This window comes from Sorghum bicolor, chromosome 6 (genome assembly GCF_000003195.3).
Source record: "Sorghum bicolor cultivar BTx623 chromosome 6, Sorghum_bicolor_NCBIv3, whole genome shotgun sequence".
Lineage (NCBI taxonomy): Eukaryota > Viridiplantae > Streptophyta > Magnoliopsida > Poales > Poaceae > Sorghum > Sorghum bicolor.
Window position 1 is genome coordinate 59,116,205 of NC_012875.2, and position 23,730 is coordinate 59,139,934.

At 44.0% G+C, this 23,730-nt stretch overlaps 2 protein-coding genes across 2 annotated transcripts; one reads left to right on the forward strand and one right to left on the reverse strand.

The window, feature by feature from the left end:
* On the reverse strand, positions 874 to 7,864 carry LOC8155426. Its single transcript, XM_002489030.2, has 10 exons — positions 7,263 to 7,864; positions 7,035 to 7,181; positions 6,815 to 6,939; positions 4,881 to 5,150; positions 4,667 to 4,800; positions 2,544 to 2,661; positions 2,370 to 2,462; positions 2,212 to 2,286; positions 2,064 to 2,139; positions 874 to 1,468 (listed from the first exon to the last, which is right to left on the reverse strand). The coding sequence occupies exons 1-10, from the start codon at positions 7,609 to 7,611 to the stop codon at positions 1,353 to 1,355; spliced, it is 1,503 nt and encodes a 500-aa protein (XP_002489075.2). The 5' UTR covers positions 7,612 to 7,864; the 3' UTR covers positions 874 to 1,352.
* LOC8082546 lies at positions 20,517 to 22,259 on the forward strand. The gene is made up of 2 exons (XM_002447229.2): positions 20,517 to 21,656; positions 21,752 to 22,259. Exons 1-2 carry the CDS (start codon positions 20,538 to 20,540, stop codon positions 21,785 to 21,787), a joined length of 1,155 nt encoding a protein of 384 aa, XP_002447274.1. The 5' UTR covers positions 20,517 to 20,537; the 3' UTR covers positions 21,788 to 22,259.

Sequence of the window (23,730 nt, forward strand, 5' to 3'; positions counted from 1 at the left end):
TATTTCCAAGGACGTTTAACTATAGTATTTCTGGTACGGGTATATATAACCATGGTCGGTGTGAAATAGATCAAATTTTCTCAATTTCGACTAAGCTGGTAGAAAATATGTGTAATATTTATATCTTTAAATAAGTTTATTAGTGATATTACGAATTAAGTATTATAAATATTAATATTCTTATATATATATATTTGGTTAAAATTAAAAGTATTTGACTTCTTGAGAAGTGAGAATGATATTTATTTTGGGATAGAAGGGGCAGTAACCGAGGGCGTCTTAGAGTCCGTCCGTAATATGTAATAAACAGATATATCTATATCTGACAATCATATTGTAATATTTTATACTCCCTCTGTTCTCAAATATAGTATATTGTGACTTCTAAAATTTGTGGTGAGCAAATGATGTCATGACTAGATTTGACAAAGTTTGTTGAAAAAAGAAACCATAATTTGAGAATAAACACCCTAATTAGGTTTAGGCCTTGAGATTCAAAAAAATTTTGGATTTTAATACTGTATCACTTTTATTTTTATTTAACAAATATTGTCCAATTATGGAGTAACTAGACTTAAAAGATTCGTCTCGCGATTTACAAACTGTGCAATTAGTTTTTGTTTTCATCTATATTTGATGCTCTATGCATGTGCTGCAAGATTCGATGTAACGGAGAATCATATTTTTTTTGGGTTTTTGGTTGAACTAAACAACACCTTAATCTATGGACACATACATCATTTGAGAATTCCCTTAAGCTGTCTTTAAATTTTTTGGAATGCACTGTAGTAGTTAAGAACGGAGGGAGTAAGTTGCAGCAGAAAGTGGCCAAAACTATCCATGTTTAACCTAATAAATAACCAGTGCACAATATACTTGAACGTTGCATTAGAAGGTGGCAACACTGGCCCAAATTCTATACAAGACGCGGCAAAGCCACCCTGTTACTGTAGTATTTTTGCTGTAAAGCACCGCATTAGCAGCTCAAAACCTTCAAGAGAGGAGAACCGACAACAATTGTACAGGTTAAATATCCCCGGTGGCCGGCACAGAAGCTGCCCGTACAGGTTAGATCCTAACGCGTTATAACAGGAACGTACAAAAGTGCACAGTATATTTTGTCCTCGGTAAAGATGGCAACTACCAGAGGCCAAATAGGCGTGCGATCAAAGACGAGACAGGTGAGAACTTTTCTTGTGCGATGCGCCGCCACAACGACGGAGAAAAAGGACATCTGAATACAAAAAATCTACGGCTACTATACTAGTACTAGTACCTAACTACCAGTAACCAGAACTATATTTCTGTGCGCCACGGCCTAGCTTCCACCTTGCCCAGGACTCCACTTTTTCTCACTTCTTACGAGGGCGTAAGACCCTTCCAGATGGAATCGGTACAGTAGTAGTTTTCTTGCGCTTGATGTCAGGTGATATCTTCTCAGTTACTTGCACCTTCACCCTCTCCTTTACTGCAGTGGTGAAATCAATACCATCCCCATAAGAAATGGAAACAACAAAAGTGTAGTCAATGAGCTAGAGCTGTGAACCAAGTTTAAATTGCAACCAATGTATTGCTGTTATTGCATAATTCATTCTTATAGAAACATAGAATTACTAGTACTATATTCATTCTGAACTTGAATCAAATATACAAGAATATACAAGAAGTCCAGAAACAACATTAGCTCTTTGAAAAGGCACATGCACATCATGGATCCCTTTTTTTTATTTGGATGGAAGCCACTAAGGTTGAGAACAGAGCCAATTCAGATGCTACATCTGGCTAAATACTATTTGTATGTGTACGCGTATTGCCTCTTCCTTTGCTTAGTGCACTAGCACTGAGCGCCATTGTTGATGCGCTTTGTCAAATCTCTATAGCTACTTGCCTTAAAAATACTCTTCTTACTAGCCTCAAAGAGCACATACTTCTAACAATCATGTGAATCAACCAAAGTACATTCTAACAACTATGGAACTACCATTATGCAAAGGTTACTATCATGTTAAGCGTAATCAAAGAAAATACGAAATACATATTAGCTTTCACCTCAAATTTTTTACCTGCGGTAAGGCAATAAAATCCTAGAGGCAGGCTTAGAGTGTGCTCCAGGCACTTGATGGGGTCATAAACCTTTAACTGAAACATCATATCACAATTGTTAACCTTTCTTAAGTTTACATCTGATATTGCACATAACTTCAAATATACCTTCAGAACAATCTTGGATGATTTATTTTTCCTCTCCAGAAACTTCCAGCCAAGAGAAAGCAAATACTCCTCCAACTGGGAACAAATTTTGAACACAATAAGAACAGATATATTTTCAAGTATATATAATAAAACTAGATATATTCTCAGTTTTTCACCTCTGGCATAGTCTGAGAGCACACCCCGTTAACTGAAACAATCACATCCCCACGCCTAATCCCAATAATTTCTGCAGTGGAGTTGATTGCTACCTAAAAAAATAAAATGAGTTACAATACCGACAACGCATATTGTTGAATAGATTGCATACAAGTTATTGAATAGATTCATACCTTATCGACAATGTAACCCCTATCAATATTGTGTTGATACAAGATTTCTTCCCTCTTATGCATGTCCAGAAACTGAACCGCTCTCAAACACAAACGATGTTCTGGACGAGCTATACAACTAAAAACAGTTCACATTTAATCAATAATCAAATATAGAATTAAACTATATATCTATTAAAATTCTATACATGCCATTTTTAACAGCAAAGATAACTTAAATAGGAGTAAAAATTTCATCAACAAAATTGTTGACTAATATGTCGTTACTCATATTTCCATGAACCCCTTATATTGCTAATTTACTCTTTGCTTGATTAATTCAGCCCTCATCTAATCTCTACTATGTGAATTCTACGCCTAACCACAGGCATCAGATAGGGCCACGTTGCCATTAGCCCGCTAACCATTAGATCTAGCAAAATGCGATATGGACCATTCGATCAGACAGTATTTGGTTTTCACCCATGAAGCCACGAACTTGCTCGGCAAACAACTCATTCCCTTGGCAGCGTGTCTCCTGTCTCCATCCTCCTGCTGTCCTCAGCCATCTCCGCATGCACGGCCAGAGCAGGCTACGACAGCAGCACTGGCACACAGTGGGTCAACGACACCGGCCCGCCGCAATGGCCTAGGATGGTGTACCACCCCCCCCCCCCCCCCCCCCCCCGGCCCCGAACTCACCTCCCCTTCCCTCGCCGCTTCCCCTCATCGGCACCCTCAACAGCAGCATGGTTGCCACCAGAGACGTCAAGTTCGATCGACAGCCAGTGCAGCGAGCGCGAAGTTTTCCACATGGGCACCGTTAGCCAGCACCTCTGTTTTCCTGCTTGATTGTGTGCTTTTCATTATTTAAAAGTGACTTCTTCCTGATGAGTAACAATCTTATCCTATTTCCACAAACCTCACTTCAGGGACAGGTAAAGAAAGTGTGCAATAACAGAACCACGTGGGAGTGCATAAGTGAAGTATCCTTGCTCTGTCTTAAAGTGTATCCTAGTGTCCTGGTTATCATATTCCCTAGCTTGGCACAACTTAAAATTTTCAGTGCCAAAAGAGTTGCTCACTGCTTTGAATAATTGAATCTATGAATATTAGCAGCAACTTGACCTCATTTAACTACTGCTTGACAAAGACAAACACTGTGCAATGTCCTCTATAGGTAGGGAAGATAATTATATTAGTTCTAGTATAGTCAATGCTCTGCAGGCTGCAATGCTTGCTCTGCAGGCTGCAATGCTTATGTTTGCCAATAACAAGGTAAAGTAAATGTGGCGTATTTTAGTTTGAATGCACAATTCTAAAGTTTTGATTATGATATAATCTGAAACTCTGAACTTCGTTGCTGAAATTGGCGGCCTGCTGATGCTCCATCGTGGGCCGTTCCATGAAGCGGCTCAGGTACCTGATGGCGAACACCAAGTCCGGCCAGGTGTGCATGAGGTACCGCAGGCTGCCGATGAGCCGCCGGTACTGCGTAGGATCCACCTCCTCCGCCGTGCTCTCACGGCTGAGCTTCAGCTTCTCTTCTATCAGTGTGGCGGCTGGGTTACAGTCCTCCATCTTCCCCAGCTGGAGGATGCGCTGCGCGTAGTGAGCTTGGCGGAGGGTGATGCCCTTGGCATCTTGATGCACCTCGACGCCAAGGTAGAAGCAGAGGAGGCCGAGGTCACTCATCTCGAACTGATCGTAGAACGCGTTGTAGAGCAGCGGCCACGATCACCGCGGCTGCTACCTCGGCCACGGCGAGACGATCCCCATGGCTGCCGGGATCGATGGCCTTGCCGTCGCTCTTCAGCAAGCTCTCGCTCTTGCTCCTAGGGGCTGCGGCTGCTGCGGCGACCAGCCGCGCTCTCTCGTCAGAGTTGGAAGACATGGTGGCGGCGGAGGCTGAGAAGGGGCTTTGCTTGATCTATGGGCTACTTGGATTGAATCTGAAAGTTGCAAAGTCTGAATTTACAAAGAAATGACTCTGCTTATATAGAGCAGGCCTCTACCAACTACTCAGCATATTCTTTCATAAAGCAAGATGATTAGACTACTTGGTTGCCAACGCTTCTCATTATAACCTTGAGAGCCATAGAACCTCTACTGCATAAAGGTAAAGTTGCAGGAAAGTAAGATACCTAAAGTTCCTTTCCATTTCAACTAATGTCCTGATAATAGAGCTTGGAAGAACGGCAGTTTTTGACCAATCAACAAAAAAAGCCAATCCAGCGATATCACCATTTCGATCAATTACTAATCCAAATATGCTAGCCTGCATTAAACATGTACAAATAATTTAATAGAGCAATAAAGTAATATGCAACAATTGAACACAAGTAATTTAGTTAATACCTCAGGAAGCACACAGCTCACATACAAATAATAATTGCGGTACACATGAGTTTCATTGTGACACATGACCCTCCCTGACGTGGTCAATAGCGAAGAATCTTCATCTCTCGCCAATACAAATACCTTGTCTCCGTAATCTGGACTTGACACAAAAGAAGGGCATCGCAATGGCATATCAACTGAGATCTCCAAGACAGCAATGCCATAGTAGCGATCAAAAAACAAAAGCTCTCCATTCTTAATTGCCTTATTTGGCAAACGAACAAGTAGCTGAAAAAAAGAGTAAGTTAGAAAGACAAATTATATGAAGCGATAAGATTAGAGTTAAGACATCATTTCATCAAATAACGCATCGCATATAAACAAGAAAAAAAACCAAAAGTATTTAACCCTTGGCTCCAACGTGATCATGTTGCAAATGCATGAAATGTTCCACATTCTTAAGTATGTGGTCATGTTGCATTGGTGTTTCTGTTTCACACCTTCGCTTGTATGATGAGTGACATACAGGCACGCTATGGATGGTTTTTGGATAAATCGACTGTGGTGTAGACTGTTTTGGAGGAAAAAATACAAAGCTAACTGCTAAGATGTGAAACTGTATTTGCTTGGCTAAGTAACGTCATTTTAGGCTATCCTAAAAATCAGTCATTTATATCAAATTCTAAACATGTACTGGAGGTCTGTTGTTTTCGTGCACTCTTTGTAAAGTTTTGAAGTGTAGTTAAATAGTACTCTCCAAATTTTAAATCTTTTAGGCTTTTATAGATACAAAGCTAAGCTTTTACTTTGTATCTAGACATAATGTATATCTAAGTGTAATACCAAATGATATGTACCTAGAAAAGTCAAAACGATTTACAATTTGGGACATGGAATAGCAATCTTCTAATTTATTCAGTTGTCCAGCAAAGCACATGATGGAAAAGCAGCAGCAAACCAGAACAGCGAAAAGTACCTTAGTTTGACTGCTCTAAACTTTGTTGATTTCTTAAGATCCAAACCAGAACTCAGTCAATTTTATTATTTTGATATTGGGGTTAATTTGAGGGCCAAGGAACCCCTAATGCAAAAAGTAAATGTGCAGAAAAGTAAGATATACTCCCTCCGTCCAGAAATAATTGCACATTTTGTTTTCGTTTCCCGATGAGTTAAACCTTTTAAAGTTTGACCAAATATATAAAAAAATATACTAATATTTATCATATGTAATATGTATCATTAGATTGAGCATGAAATATATTTTTATAATATACTTATTTGCAGATACTGTGAGTGATAATCTGCTGTCCCCTTTTCTCCTTGCCCTGTGTTTTGCAGGAACAAGTGGTCAGCTTCAGCTGCCACTGTAGAAGTATGGCAACAGGCCATTGAGTCATCCATAGTTGGTAGAAGTACACCAGCTAGAGTAGAGGGCTGGTATAGGCAGGTACTAAAGTACTTGATGGCTGATATAAGCCATGTAGAATGTAGAGTAGTTGTATGGAGTGGTGTAGTCACCATCCAAGTAGTGTACCAGCAGGTACATGTTTTGTGTATATATACTCTACCTATGCAATCAGAAAAGGCAGTTCATTGCCACCATTTGCAGTGTCCAGTCTTCAGCCAACGCTGAAGACAGTTGTGTGCTGTGTGTGTGTGCTGAAGTGAGCTCTGCTCATCTTCTACCTTGGGACAGGGTAGAAGGAGAGTGCTGCTCACCTCGGGCAAGTGCTGGGCCAACAGATACAAATACTGATATTATTTGATATATTTCTAGTCAAACTTAAAAAAGTTCGACTCCTCGGGAAGCGAGATGTGCATTTATTTGTGGATGGAGGGAGTATGTGCTAGCTTAATACTGTCAGGCAGGTTATGATGACTAGCATGTTTGCAGGCCTAATAATAGCAAACAAGTAGATGAACCAAAAGTGCATATCAGTGACTTTGTGTACCTTGCGATTAAGCAATTTCCCTTCAAAATCACAGACAGTATCAGAAGTGGTCAGTATCCTAGCATGCTCATCAGACTCAGATGGACCAATGACGACTCCAGTAAACTCCCATACTGGCACCCCATCTGAAAACAGGAGCAACTGATGTCAAGATTAGCTATGAGGGAATTATTGTGTACCCTATAATAATCTAACTGCAAGATCGGAATAATGAATTTACCATCTCCAACCCGGGTAGAGGAAATGCTGACAATCGAGCTAGATAGCCTAAAAAGCATCTCCCTTTGTCTCATGGAGATCACCTCACTGGAAGAAGGCGTCTCCCTCCCCTTTGTCTCCCTCAAGATAGGAGGATTGGAGACAGGATCTGAACAGAGAGACCACACCCAAAATAAGAGTTAGCAGGGGAAAACCTTCATTGGAGGAGTAAGTAATAATGAAAAACAACCGTTGGCAGCCTTCTCGTAAGCCACTCTAGTAGCCTCGTGCCACTCTGCGATGTCTTGCCGGCTTCGACCCTTGGGGAAACTGGGGCATCTATGAGGGAGAGGACGGCTGCTCGCGATGAGGGGGAGGGCATCATCTGTCCACTCCTCGTCCTCCGCCTCTTCTGTGATGGTCGCGCTCGTCTGCTCGGCAGTGACGGACTGGGTCTCCACTAGTCTCCCGCCCGCCTCCCACAACCATGTTGTCTTGCTCTTGCCGTTCGTCGTCTCCACCGCCACAGCCGAAGAGGGCTCCCCGGCATGTCTGCTCTCCGTTCTCCTCCTCCTCGGCACCGGCGTGTCGCGATCCATCTCAAGCGCAGCCGACAAACGCGTCGCCGGTGAGAGGGATCTAGGGATTGGAAACTGGGGTTTGGGAACGAACGAAATCTGACAGTTTGAGCCTCAGCGCAGCCGACAAATGCGTCGCCGGTGAGAGGGATCTAGGGATTGGAAACTGGGGTTTGGGAACGAACGAAATCGGGCAGTTTGAGCCTCCGAGGGCGCCGCCGGGCTCGAAGCCTCGAACGGAACCGCGACTTATCACGTGGGCGACGTCGGCGTGCAGTCAGGCCATCATCCATTCATCCTACCGTCCGCAGTGCGCTCCCCATCCACATCCAACGACAACAACTGTGTCATGTGCTCCACCCTTCCAAGTAATAGGCCTTGGCCCAACAAGAGACTTGTTGCAGAATGCAGAAAGGGGTGTCATGTGGCCCAACAACTTCTTTTTTTATTTGGGTTGTGTGTGTGGTAACGAAAAATTAATAATTAATGTCATGATAATTTGAGAATGAATATGTGTTACATTATACTCCCTCCGACCTAGTATATAAGGCATAACCTTTTTTTATTCATGTCCTATGATATAAGTCATGCTCTCTCACAAACACAAATGTATAGTAGTATAAGTGTTATGAGAGAGAATTAAATATGTTTTTAGTCTTTGAACCAGAGATGGTTACGCCTTATATATAATAGGACGGAAGGAATATATATTACTAAATAAAAATACCCAGTAGTTCAAGCAGCGGCATTCTTCCATGCCATGTTTTTTCCTCATACATACATTGGAAATAACGATTGACTCTTCTTACCGTTTGAAGTGTGTTATATTATTATTAAAAATACCCTGACAATTCAAGCAATTGCATTTTTTTCATCCCAAAGTTTTTTCTTTCAACAGATCGTGGTTGTGCGACAATCATTATACTAATTCGCCAGATGGAATAGGATACGGGGTAGGATATGGAATAGGTAAAATCCGGCGAATATGGATTATCCGCGAATTTTATGCGGATTATCCGATGTTCAAAACAGGATATCCGAAGATTTCTCTTCCAAGACTAAAGAATTTAGGATTTTAAAAAAAATTGTTAGCTGAGGACTTTCATTTTATGATATGGTTGTTTAATGTTCTAATTTTTCAATTAAGAAATTTGATAGATGCTATTATTTATTGGCTAATAACTTATTATTTTTTAGTGGAGATATCATGTAAAGTGTTAATTATTAGTGTGAGAGCAGCAACATGCAATGCAATGCAAGATTATTATCTATTACCTATTCTTATTTTGTACTAAATAAATTCTTGACAAGCATATAATTCTCTATGTATGCACATGTTACTCAACTGTTAAAATCCGTCTCTGATCCGTTTCCGCTCCATATCCGTACCAGTTCCGACTACCGAAAAAAACCGTATCCATATCCGCATCCGTGTATTATCCGTTCCGCACCCAATCCGACAAAGAAAAGCGGGTTAGGATATGGGAAAGGCATTACCCGCACCGATCCGATCCGTTTTCATCCCTAGATTTGGTGTTAAGAGGTTCTCAAATGTTGTAGAACCACCATTATTATAATAACTATTATATTGTCCATGCCAATGTTAAGTCAAAAGTTAATGAGATATTTACCTATATGGCCTTAGAAAAAATGCATCTTTCCTACATGAACCTTTTTATTTTGAACTTACTCATATGACCCCAAACAATATTTTCTTCCTTCTATAGCCTTTCGTCCATTTTTTGGCACTTGATGGTGTTAAATCAATGTTATAATGACCACTTTACCCCTAACAAAAAAATGCAAAATTTTATTTGTCTGCCGTATATTTTAAAACTTATTTGTCTAATATTACTACAAACTTACTTGTATATTTTCAAACTTATTTGTGTAATATTACTATAAATTTACCTATACATTTTAAAATTTATTTGTGTAATAGTACTCCAAATGTATACTAGACAAATAAACTCTGGATTTGTTTGTCAGGGGCAAATGGTCATTTTATCCTTGACTTAACACCGTTAGGTGCAAAAAATAGATAGAAAGCCAAAGAAAGAAGATAATTTTATTTTAAAGCCATACAGGTAAGGTCAAAATAAAAGAGGTCATATAAAGAAGATGTATTTTTTCAGGGACATAAAGTTAAATGGCTAAAAGTTAATTCTAGAACAATAATGATCTCACGCCATGCTAACGTCAGTAGTGTGCCATGCTAAGGTTGAAACAACTTCGTTTTAGCCTAATCATAGCATCTTTGGTCATTGGTCAATGCCATGGTCAACAGAAGCGTGGCATTAGGCCCTAATCATTGCAGGGTTTTTTTTTTGTAACATATCACTACAGTTCACAAACTAAAAGACATTAAATAAGTTAACAGGCAGTTATTATAACCCCTCAGAGATCCAATTTAAATCACACCACAGCTGAATTAAACAATTATTACAGATGGAGCTCCATTCCAAATCAAATCACAGAGGTTACGTTCATAGGAGACACTTGCAGCAAAAGAAGAGCTGATGTTTACATTGTTAAACGGCACTTCCTATCGGTAGGTCTTGAAATCCTCATGGGGACAATAACTACATCTATATAATCATATTAAACTAACATGAGTACATGACCAAAACAAGAAATATCTTTATAATACGTAGTCACATAAGCAACACTGCAACAGCAAGCCAGAATTTTTTTGGCATAAGTAATCTGACGGTAATTCTAGATTGGCATACTACAGATCACATGACAGTGTAAATTTGTAAAGATACTTGCCTAGAGCAGATTAGGACTGTAGTGAAATTTGATTAGTTTCTTTGTGCTCGGATCAAATTCAAAGAAACCCCTTTTCACTTCTTTTTTGTTTTTTTTTTCTGTGGATGATGAGGCAAGATGGAAAAATAGCACATAAGTTACAAGTCTTCGAGGTTCTATATGTATTGACAGTTTAGCTTGAGTTTCCCATAGGTATATATAACTACAAGTGGTGCTTACTAGATTTAAGGGGCTTTGAAGTTTGAAAAAAAATATGCTAATGAATTATAGCTCACTTAAATGCCTATTTGGTCAATGTCTTGATCAACTAATGTTGTTTTCACCGATCCTCTAAAACTGGCTTCATGGATGTAGATTGCGAAGTGATGTAAAAATTGGTAGAGATTTTTTATCGCGTATGTTAGGTTGATCTCACCTTATATCTTAAACTTTAGATTTATCTGTTTTCCTATTCCATCACAGGTTTGTTCACAGAGCACGCTTCATCGTCACGGTCAATCACCGATAGATTTAACAACTACAATACACATCTCTGTTCTGAAATAGATTCTTTAACTATGGAACCTTATTGTCTAAAAATCATAGGTCTTCCCATAAACCCATGTCGAGTGTGTGTTCTCTAAACACTCTGGGTGGTAGTCTTTGGTAAGTGGATCTGTGAGCACTTGCTCAATACTTTTAATATGATTCCGGACTATCTCCTTCACAATGTATAACTTAGTGTCAATGTGTTTGGTAGCACACTTGACCCATCGTCAAATGAGTCAAATACTTAAATGGTTATTGCTGATGTATACCATTATCAATTTTGGATGTTAGTTCTCTTAACCATTTTGTCTGTCCTTTAAGCATCATAACAAGCTAAGTATGGGTATGCATAACAATGGTACCAGAGCTAGGTTTTTACCCTAGCGTGTGATCTAGAGAGAGAGAGATGGTGATACACAAACCGTTGTTGGAGGGAAGTGCAGGCATGGTGGAGTTGGATCCCAAGGCTGCCATGCCATGGGTGGTGAAGATCTGTGCTAGGGCAAAGATGGTTGAAGAAGAATGGACGATGAAGAGCAGTGGAGGAGCTTCCCATCACTTGGTTGTGCCCCTACTCGAGATTGGTTTTAGGGTTGTGTTGGGGGGAGTGGCGGCTCACGGTCAACCTCATATTGAGAGCCGTCAACCCCCACCTCTTTTATAGTGAAGGATGACACGGGCCCTCTAGCCATAGATGGGTTAGACACCCGCGATCAGGGCATGAGTCAAGACCTAATTAGGTTGTTGGGCCTAATTGGTGGGAGATCAATCCAACATTGTCCCCCTTGATCTCAACATATACTTTAACATTTAGCTTTGACTTAAATACTTTTCACTTTACCTGTTCCATCACAAATAAGCACATAGAGTATGTATCATCGTCATGGTAAATTAAAGATAGATTAATCGCTACAATACACATCTCTAATCCAAAATAGTTACTTTAACTTTGGGCTCTTTAATTGTGCATGAATCATAGGCTTTCCCTTAAACCCCCATGAATCATAGGCTTTCCCTTAAACCCATGCCGACTACATGTTCTTTAAACATGTTAGGTGGTAAGCCTTTTGTAGTCGAATCCGCGAGCATCTTTTCAGTACTTATATGATCAAGACTTATAATTTGATCCCAGACTTTATCTTTCACAACAAGTACTTTATGTCAATGTGTTAGGCAGCACCACTTGACCTTTTGTACTGAGCGTATTGTACCGTTGTATCATTATCATAGTATAACTTTAGTGGTTTATATATGCTATCGACAACCTTCAAACCGGGTATGAACTTTTTTAACCAGTTCATGTGCCCCCGTCGCCTCATAACATTCTACAAACTCGACATATATTATGGACGATGTAGCAATGGTTTGTTTTGAGCTTTTCCATGAAATAGGTCCCCCTGCGAGAGTGAACACATATCTAGACATGGATTTTCTATCATCTCCCACATAATCAGATTTTGTGTACCCTACTATGTGCAAGGAATCTGATCTTCTATACATTAGCATGAGGCCTTTTGTGCCTTGCAAATAACGCAAGACTTTCTTTACTAATTTCTAGTGTTCTAGTCCTAGATTGCTTTGAAATCTACCAAGGCCTTGTTTAGTTCCGAAAAAATTTCGGATTTCGCTACTGTAGCACTTTCGTTTTTATTTGACAAATATTTTCTAATCATGAACTAACTAGGATCAAAAGATTCGTCTCACGATTTACAGACAAAATGTGTAATTAGTTTTTATTTTCGTCTATATTTAATGCTTCATGCATGTGCCGCAAGATTTGATGTGACGGGGAATCTTGAAAACTTTTTGGATTTCGAGGTGAACTAAACAAGGCCCAAGTAACCTAGTAACAAATGCTAGGTTAGGGCGCATACACACTTGAGCATACTATAAGCTTCCGACAGCTAAAGCATATAGAACCACTTTCATTTGATCGAGCTTGTACTGGTTCCCAGGGCATTGAAAATCCCCATCTATCGCCATTGACTGTGGGTGCAGGTGATGCACTACATTTGTGCATGCTGAATTTTTTTAGAACCTTTTCTATGTATGTCTTTTGTGACAGTCCTAATACCCATTTTCTTCTATCTCGGTGAATTTCTTTGCCCAAAATAAATGAAGCTTAACCAAGATTTTTCATATCAAACTTTAAGGATAAAAACTTCTTTGTCTCTAGTAGTAGACTAACATCACTACTAACAAGTAAGATATCATCTACATATAGGATTAGAAAGTTGTATTTTCCATTCTTAAAATTTGCATAAACGCAATTGTCCTCAACGTTTGCTTTAAACCCAAAATTCCTTATTGTTTTGGCAAACTTCGAGTACCACTGTCTAGAAGCTTGCTTTAACCCATAAATCGGTTTCTTTAGGTGGCATCCCATTCCTTCTTTGCCTTCCATGACAACCTTTTGGTTGTGCCATGTAAATGTTTTCCTCTAGATCCCCATTGAGGATTGTTGTATTTACATCCGTCTGATGTAACTCTAAATTATAGTGTGCCACTAAAGCCATTATGGTTTTGAAGTAATCTTTACATGAGACTAGAGACAATGACTCATTATAGTCAATTCCTTCTCTTTGCATGAACTATTTTTGCCATAAGTCGCGCTTAATATCTTTCAATATTCCCTTGGGGGTCTAATTATAGTCAATCCCTTCTCTTCCTCCTGCTCGTTGGGCTCCTTCTCACCTCCCCCTCACTCCTCGCACCCACCAGCAGCCGCGACATGAACTCAAACATGCGGCCTCCGCTTTGCTCGTCCGGGAACGCTTCCTCCTGGCCGCGGCGGGCAAAGCCGGCGCCAGGGGCGAGGAGGCGCCGACCAGGCTCGGCGGGGAAGTGCGCTCCGCGGAGCCAGGGGCGATGGTGCAGATGGCCATGGGGCTTCGGCCGCCGCGACGGCATCCCGGCGCGGACGGAGAGGATGGAGCCGACGGGGCACTCGCGCCAGCAGAGGTCCTCGATGCTGCGCGTGACCTCCTTAGCTCGGCGGCGGCGCGGTGGCGTTGAGGGGACGCTGGAGCGGTGTGGGATCGGACGACGGAATTAGGCTGCCATGGGCTCGACCTCGGCATCGGTGCGGGAGAGGCCCCCGAACCGTGCGATGCCCTGGTGGCATAGATCCTGTCACACCCTGGCATTTAAAATAAGACCAGAGTCGTTATATGTGTGCCCAGGAAGTCCACACATACAACAAAGAATAGAAATATCATAAACAATGTTATATATAGCGGAAAACATATTTATAATAACACTTACAAACATCAGAGTACGCGGAAGCAGTAGCTAAACTTCTTAGGCTCCATTCTTCTCAAGGACGGTTGACTGGGGGCTCCGTATGCCAAGCACTTCTGATAAGCTTCTAGAAAACTCCATAGCATTCTTTGTTCTTTACACACTGGGGGCGTGGGGGAAATAGCAAGGGTGAGTTCATGTCGAACTCAGCAAGCACAGACGGAAAGTAATGACATGCAAGGCTTAAAACAAGGTAAAGCTGACTTGGTTTGACTGCGGTAGCATTTTAGTTGATCACTTTTAATTATGACTATTATTAGAACAACCTACTACTAATTATGAGTAGCATAAACCCAACCTTTAATTAGTGTAAGTAGTAATTAGCATCTTTTAAAAGACTATCCTAATTATTATAGTAATCTAGGGATTAACCCCAAGTATTAACACAGGATAGCAATCCTGCCAACACGGAATAGCCATTCCGCCAAAACACGAGGTAGCAACCTCGCCAAGCTCCATCTCCAAGTATCCAGTGAATCCAATTTGCTCATCAAGTGAGGGTCTGGGCCGCTCGTGACCGTGAGCACGGCTGATATATCAGTTTTACACTCTGCAGAGGTGTGCACGTTCACTCCAAGTCGTGATTCCCATTTGCCCGGGGTCATGACTCCCCAAAACACTGCCAAGGTGAGCAGGCAGGGTCTCACTACGAGACCTTTCACAGGGTCCAACTAATAGGATGCCACTCGCAAGTTTTCGCCGGGGCGCTCGACGGTCGATACCCATAGCCATGGCGTACCGATCAACCGACAACTTAATATTCATTACCCAAGTTACTTCCTCACGCCTACCCGGAAAGTAACACCCTACTAGTGGAGGTCCTGCTAATTAGTCAAGCTAGAGCCATATAGCTTGGAGCTGCACTGTATGTCCCAGGGGGCCGCTCCCTGACTAAGTCCTTACGGAGAGCAGAGACGGGTACGCCCGGCAAACCGGATCACCAACAGTACCCGCTCCCCCTGTCACCACCATCATCACGATGCTCGTAAGCATCCAACATCGCCATCACCGCAGTGACCCAAAGGTTCAGCACAGTTTAAGCATCAAGTTAAGTAGAGAGTATTACTGGTTTAGGCATGTGTATAAGATGAGTAGAGCAACTAAGCAAACCTAGTATAGCCTAGACTACCCACATACATAACCCCAGGTGAACAAGGAATGGTAAGTAAAGCTAGTCATGTCCTTAGGGTTTGCATTCATTGGACACATGCATGTAAAGTAAATGACATTAATGAGTAGGTTCAAAATGATCAAACGGTGTCTGCACTTGCCTTAATTCCTAGTGTACAACTGCTCAGAATTCTTTAGCTTCTTTCTCCTGATCTCCAACTTCTGCTTCGACTGTCGGTCCTCAACTCCTGGTCTTCACTGTTGACGAACCACGCTTCTTCTACTCGAAGCAAACAAGCAACACAAACAGGCAGACAACAATCACGACTAAGATCAAGCATCAATCAAAAGAAAAGCTTAGAAAGAGCGCACTAAACGACACGACTTGTTGTTACGATCGAGACAACACGAGAACGATTGAGAACGGAGCTATCGTTAAACGGACACGACTTTCGAGGTTCGGAGTGTAACGAAGAAGACAACTATATGTTGGTCGTATTTTAAGAGAACAGGTGATGGACTTTTCAGAAAAAAAAATGTGAAAGTTGAGTTGACCAAATTATAAAGAATTATAAAAGTTAGGGTTAAATGTTAGTCATATTCTATTTATAAATAATTATATACTACTGAAGCCAATCAAGCATTTATAGTTTTGAAAAAAATAGAATGTATGAAAGCAACTAATTGAGTGATTATAAATCATGTTTAAACTAATCAAGTTATAATTAATAAAGAAACGTTAAGGTTGATATTAATAACATCGGCATTTATTTATTTACAAAAGATCAAAATTATAAACCTAAGTTACTTTTAATCAAAAAGTCATTAAATAAATATTAAACAAATTAATTATATAATTTATGTTTAACTAAAAGAATCATAGTTAATAAATACTTAGGTTAACATTAACAAAGTTGATATTAGATTATAAAAGAAAATACCAAAGTGTAAACCTAAATTGTTCGTTGTAGATTAAAAGGGCATTTAGTTAGACATTAACTACTTTGTATTTATGGTGAAAATCTAAACGGTCAAACGAGGTAACTACTACTGCTAAAGCGTAGTTTACGACGATAAGAAACTAACGCGACAAGAACAGGCTCAATCGGAATTAAAACGCGCATTCCATTGCCAAAGCTAGGTCAGTGGCAAAATCGTGATAAAGTAGAACTATTTTTCGCATTTTAAATAATTTAAACTAATTTTTAAAAGCCTTTTGGACTTAATCTATGAATACCCACGTCTTCAGGGTTTAGTATGCAAGAAACAGGGCCTTAATCGAATTAGTTTTGAACTATAGTGGACTGCGGGTTGATTTCGATTAAGAGCAGGGTCTTTTTCGAAAAACTGCCAGAGCTGACCGCACGTTTGACCTGTTGACCGGTCAGTGCTTGCGTGGCGCCACGTGGCGCTGACGTGGCGGCCACGTCGGCCTTGTTGACCGGCTCGGTTGACCGGGCGCAGGACAGATCTGAGCCGCTCGGCTCAGATCGGACGGCCGAGAGTGGCCGGTGCGGGTTGGGTCACCGGGGCGGCCTTGGCCGCGACGGCGGCTCGCCGGAAAGCGGTGGCGCGATGGATCCCGGGCGTGTAGGGCGAAGGCGAGGGGCTAGGGGGTGCGGCTTGGCCTTGCGAGCGCGATGCGAGGCACCAAGGCGACCGGGGTAGGCCGGAGGCGGCCGTGCACGCGGTGGAGCGGCTCGGTGCGGCGGTGCTCCTCCGACGAGCTCTTGCGGGCACACGAACGCGAGAGAGAGGATTGGAGAGGGTTCGGCGGGTTCCTCACCTTGCTGCGAAGGTCGCGGTGGTCTCCTTCTTGACGGAAACGACGTGGTCGCGAAGATTAACGGCGGCGCGGAGCTTGGTGGAGGCGGCTATGGCGGCCGGCGCTGCTAGGGCTTCGGGTGGCAGGGGCAGTTGCCCTAGGGTTTAGGGAGGGGCGCGGCGCATAGGGCTAAGCCCTTTATAGGCCGGGGAACCTCGGCATGCGCGTTTGGGGGGGGGGGGGAGATCGACGGCGGCGACGGCTTCCCGTGCGATGCGGGAGGTAGGGGATGAAGGCGTCCCGCTGACGCGTAGGGCCCACCTGTAAGAGGCTCGGGGCGGAGGTGGCGTTGCGGGCCGTTGCTGCAGCTGGGCTGGCCAACGCGCGCGATGTGGGCTTCGGCCCAGGAGGGCGAGAGCGCTGGGGCGAGGGGGGGGGAGCTGGCTCGGGCTGGGCCAGAAAGAGAGGGAGGCCGAAAAAGGGGAAGGAAAAAGAGAAAAGAAAGGCTATCTTTTTATTTTAAAAGGATTTAAACCAATTTGTTTAACACAATCATAAACCAAAATTTGATTTAGTAATTTGAGATTATTTTGGAATTGTTTTCTTTACTTCTTTTGGAAACAAAGCATATTTTCTTAATAACACATTTTTAAATTATTTTTCCACTCAAATATAAATTAATTTTCAAATATGACTTTTGGAGTTTTATTTTATTTTTTTTGAAAACTGAAAGGACCTAAACGTGGCTCACTATAAATTTTATAATTCACTTTTCTGAGACAAGCCAAACAACACTAGGGCACAAAACACACATCAAATAAAACACCCTCCACTTAATTTATTAAAAGTTTTAAAAATTCCACATTTTTCTCTTTTTATAATAACAACAATGAATAAAATCTTGGAATATTTTACAAAAACTTTAAAACCTTATTTAATTTAGTATTTTCCAATAACAATCCAAAATTTAAAAAAAATTGGAGTGTTATAGATCCAGTCGCACGGGGAAGGGTGCTGGCGCTCCCAAGGTAGCGGGGCTGCTGCGCTGCGGCAACTTCACTGAAGACGAGGACAAGCGGTGACGAGAAAGCCACACGGGGCTGGCTCGGGCTTGGCTCCAGGAGAACGGCCAATTCGGGCGTTCAATACTGGCCAGGCTCCAGGCGTACGGTCGGCTCTGGTTAGCCAGGTCCCAAGTCTAGGACAGCCAACCAAACACCCAAAAATTGGCCCAAGTGAGCCATGGACAGGTTGGGGTGCCAACCAAACACACTCTATAAGCTCTGTATTGCTTTTGACACTCAATTTAGATGTGGAAACTAGGGCAATACTCTAAGGTGGAGCATTTGGGAAGGCCTGAGCAGCACATTGAGTGCATCATGTCTTGTTGCACGTGGATTCACACGTACTCTCCATGCTGTGTCTCTATTTCGCGCCTATGAGAAGCCAAGCCAACACCATATATGCCCGGTGGCCATGCCACGCCGATGACCTTGCATGGCGCTGTGCTGTGCGACAGTTTCTCGTCGCCAACACCAACTGCTGCCTGTTTCCTCTCCCAACGGGACGGACACGTATGCTCAGCCAGCAGTGATCGGCACCGCACCATCATCGTGCATGCTCGCTCTCCTGTAGCCCGTTTGAATTCCCCCGCAGCAGCTGCATGCCAGCCAGTCGCTGACGCCGGTTTAATTTGACCGCACACGCAAGCACCTGCACCGCGGGGGCAGCAGCGAACACCGCTGGCTGCGACACTGCTGCCGCCCGGAGGGCCCACGGGTCAGTGGCTAACGATGCACTGCACCGCAGCCCAGCGGTCTCGAGGACGTGTCGTTTTTCTCCCGTCGATCGACCGCCGTCTCTTGTTTTCACCGAGCCGCTCCTCCTCCTCGCCTCCTCCTCGCCTTGGAAACCTTCCCTTTACCCCGTACGTCCGCACTCCTCGATCGAACGCGGGGCGGGGACGCCGTGACCTTGGTCCTTGGGTTGGGGTCCCGCTCGCCAGCTGCAGAGTCGGAAGCAGCTCCCCGTCAGGCGCCGTCACCACGCGCGGCTTTCTTCCTCTTCTGCTTTCCGTCCTCTCACTCACAACGGAATAAACCCCTGGCCCCCCGACGCCCTCGCGCACCCGAGCGCGGAGCGGCGGCTCCCAACCCTCCTCACGCCACAAGACGTCTCCGTCCTCACCTCCAAGGGCAGGGCGCAGGGGCACGGCGTCGGCCTCTACGATCGAGCTTCACCCTTGCCTGCGGCGCAGGATCTGCCGTCGGTGACGGTGAGCCCCCCGCCGTCAAAGTTTCTACCTTTCTCACCATCTCTGACTGCCAGCAACCTTCACCCGTTTCGTTTGGTGGTCATGGTCACAGCACGGTGTCCGCAGCGGCATCCCTCCGACCGCGAGCGTCTTGCCTTCGCCAAGACGCACTGCCGCGTCGAGCCTGCACCGCGTCCAACTACACCGGACGGCCACCCTGCTCCACAGGACGCGCACAGCACCGGCCACGCCACTCCCCCGTCTGTGCGTACGGCCTCCCTCTAACCATCGGTGAGCCTTGCTCTGCCAAGCTCCGCCTTTTTTTGTTCCTTGGTTCGGATTTGGAGGACACCCCTGCCTGTTCCGGCCGGCCTCCGGCCCGGCGAGTGCCGTGCCCAAGGAACAACCCACTGTGGCGTCAACGAGAGCACCAACACACAGCCTTGCACGAGCACGAGCTCAAGATCACGCGCTCTGCCTTCCTGGCCACTGCTCCATCGGCAGAACCGCGACCTCGCGAAAACCTTCCGGTGAGCGCACGACCAAAAGCCCTTCCTTTTCCTCTGTTGCCCTCCTCCCCCTTGCAAACACAGCCGGGAATCCCCGGCCATGACCGCGCTGGGGCGCAGTGCGTGCACGCCGCGCGAATCATGCCGACCACGTGCCTTGGCCTCTGCTGCCCTTGCCAGCCTCGCCGCGACGCGCACGGGATGACCCGTGGACGCCGTCGCCACGTCAAGACCACGGCCATGCTCGCAAGCACAGCACACCCACGGCCGACGCACCTCGTGCACGTATGCCGAGCCCAAGCTTCAGCCTTCCTGCTGCCTAGCGGCCTAGCCTCACCCCCTGCCACACGCTCCGCACCATGCCGGCACGAGGTTGCCCAATCACCGCACGCGGGCGGCCGGGAGCACACACGCCCACCACCGAAGCTCCCTGCTGCCTCTGCTCCATCTCTCCCAGTCTGCACAGCAAGCCAAGGCCACGCTTTCGGCGATTAGACCGGCCGAACCAGGGAGCCGCCGTGGGTCTGTTCACGGACGACAGCGCCCTCGGTTTTTCCATCCAAAGCGCCCTTGGTGCGCGCCTTGACCCCTTTGTTGCGCTTGATCGTGGTGACGCAGCTAACCGTCGCACAGCCTGCACAAACACGAGCACCGCCGACACGGCCAACCAGTGCGACGCTGTTGCCAAGCAAGCCTGAATGAGCACGGCATGACCGCTCGGGAATTTTCACGAGCACCTAGGGAGCGCCCCGGTCTCCTCCTTACCTTCTCTGCTGATCGGGGCGTGAAGCCCAAAGGCCGGAATCAGCCCCGTCCGGAGCCCACCTTCACTCCTAGCCTTGGACTTTGGACTAATACATGCTTGCCGATTGTTGTTGTTTTTCTAAATCAGCTAATGGCGCATCATGGCCAAGACTTGGGAGGAGCACCAGGACCTCTTGGCTTCGACAGAGAGGAAGAGCGTCTGGTTGCCATGGCAGCACTACCTTCACTGTTCTGTGTTCTTGTTAATCCTAAGGACTTGACGGGCAATGAGGATCTCGATACAAGATACCAAGAAGTTGCAGACAAAGTGCGGAAAGATGATAAAAGGAGCTGTCGTGGTATCAAAAATCTTGATGCTGCTATCACAGCTAACACAGGAGAGAGGCAAGCAACTGGTTTTGTGGTGGCAGCCAATGACACTACTCTGAGGGTCCTTACATGCGCCCATGTCATTGACGACATTTTTACAGTAGACAACCATAACCAGTTCAATCTTGAAGAAGTGAACGCCCTGTTTAGGTTTGATGTTCACTGTTATCACCATGAGGTAAATGTTCGCACAAGGCTCATCAATCAGAAAATATCTGAGCGCCTCAGATTTCCTACTCAGACACGAGTTATTGCTCTGGATACTCAGAAGGATTTGATGGTTCTCGAGTTTGATGTTGGATATCTGTGTGACAGAGATGAGACAGATGTGGGAGGTGCGAGGACCTGGTGCGAAGCCATGCATCCAGTTATCCATAGAGCTGATGCAGATCCTAGCAAGATGCAGAAGATGGTCCTAGCTGGGTGGCCACCTCAAAGAGCTGGTTCTTGTGCCATTGGGCAAGTTTCCTTTTGTCATTGGACATATGATGCCATCACTGCGGTAAATTTTAAGGGATACACCATGAGGCTGTTAGAGATTCCTGGTATGGTAGCTGACAACGGATTCTCTGGCGCCCCTGTTCTAAATGGCGCCGGCCAATATGTGGGTGTTTTTCATGGTGTATTTAATCTTTCCACTGGATATGCTATATGTTCACAGGATGTGAGGGACTTTCTTCAGGAACACAACGTGGTACGTTTATGTGATAATAATACATATCTGTTATACACTTATACTAGGTACTAACTGTGTTTAATTATTGTTCTAATTTGTATTGTTCGTTTCAGTTGGTTTGGGAGCCCAACGATGCCGAGGAAGCTTAGAGCATCTTTCGCCGCCGCCTCCATGCCTGCAGACGCCTCCCAACTGTAGCAGCTCTTCCCTCCGGATCCCGCTACCACCCGCCTGTTGAAGCTAGCTGTGTGAACTATGCACAGATGTCTTTTGCTCAAGTCAGCCGTGTGAACAATGTTGAAGCTACCTGTGTGAACTATGTCAGGACAGCTGTGTGAACTATGTAATGTCATTTGCGATAACTATGCTTCTGTCAGGTGTGTGAGAACCAAGTTAAATATAACCTCTGTCTGTTGGATTCTAATTTCTCTTGTCCTGTGTTGTCAACTATGTTGCGGTCAAGTTGGCCTGTGCTCTTTTCCTTTCTTTTTCTGAACTGTGAAACTTGCAAGTCGGGTCCTCACTGCTGGTGCACTGCACCAAGCAGATTCTGCTGCAGATTGTCATGCTGAACTTGCTCCTTTGCAAAAGCCATGAAAATTTCATTCACCTGAATCTTTCCTGATGAATGTTGTGCTTAATGAGCCTGATTAACCCTTGAATTTTAATAATCGCAAGCAAGCATTGTAAAGATTCTGAAGTGCTTTCTAACTAGATGTCCACGTATAACAGCTTGCATTTTCACCGGATTCTTCTGATTCAGGAGCTCTTCCCTTGCCTGTAGTCATGCAAATGGATAATGCCTTGTTTTTTTACGTTGATAATATATAAATAATTAATAACATTGGATGAGGAACAGCTAAGCATAATGCTAAAAGAGCAATAATTGCAACTTACAATGCAAGTGCTGCTGCCAGGCTGAAGATTAGTAGATGCAGACTCCAAATGATCTTCCTCAGGGTCTGCACTGCTTCCTTGCTTCGGCCCAGTTGATGCAGACTCCAAATGATCTTCCCTTGCCTCTGTTATTTTTTCAGCTGGTTCTTCGGTTGGTGCATCATTTTTTTTTCAGCTGGCTCATCAGTTGGTGATTCAGTTATTTTTTGAGTAGGTAGTTCAATTGATTTTTCAATTATCTGGTAAGCTGGCTCTTCCATAAGTTTGTCAATAGGCTTTTCAATTGGCTTCTCCAGCAGCTTTTCATCAGAGTTCTCTTGATGCAGAGGCTTGTCCTCTAGCTTCTCTTGATGCAGAATCTTCTCATCTGGCTTGTCTTGTTGCAGAGGTTTCTCCGAGGCATAAGAATATGTTGAAGTATAAACATTGTTGCTTGGTGTAATGTCAGCCTTAGCTTTGCTGGAACTAAGAGTTTCAGGTTCTGAGATATCAGAGTTCTTCAAAACTCAATGCCTTGTAGACCTCCTACGAAAGCTCCATCTGCTTTTATCTGATATGGCCTTGTTCTGAAAAGAGTGAACATGCACACCAGCATGAAGTTCAGTATTTGATATGAAACAGAAATTGAAAGGACTTCCGTTACTTTCCACACATACAAAAAGAAAACTTGAGAACTGATTGCAAAAGTGGAAGGTATTACTATTTAGGCAATACTTTGTGAGGAAACAACATTGTGAGGTCTATGCACTAATCCATTTCATATCCAAATTCAGGTAGTGGAGGTTTTCATAGAAAATGGTGCATTACTTTGTGAGGAAACTGCATTGAACTAATGTAGGCAATATTTCGTGACAATGTGCACCATTTATAAGTTTGCATGTACTGATAGTTGGGGAAGACTATAGATCGCAGGCAAAATATCTCTCATTTATTATAACACTGATGTTAGCTCCCCTAATTCAAGAGGTACAGCTATGCAAGCAGACCTGTCAAAAATCAATAACCTGTTCTACCACATGCTGAATTTCATGTTGCGCATACAAGAATCCACCAACCCAAATGGCAATTTTATTCAATACTTTTGTTATCTGTGCAAGAATGAGTCAGCTATCCCCATCTAGTTACCGTTTTTTAAAGTTCCTTTGCATCCTTCTCATTTTTATGTATCTATGAGGCATGCCGAACCTGCTGCACA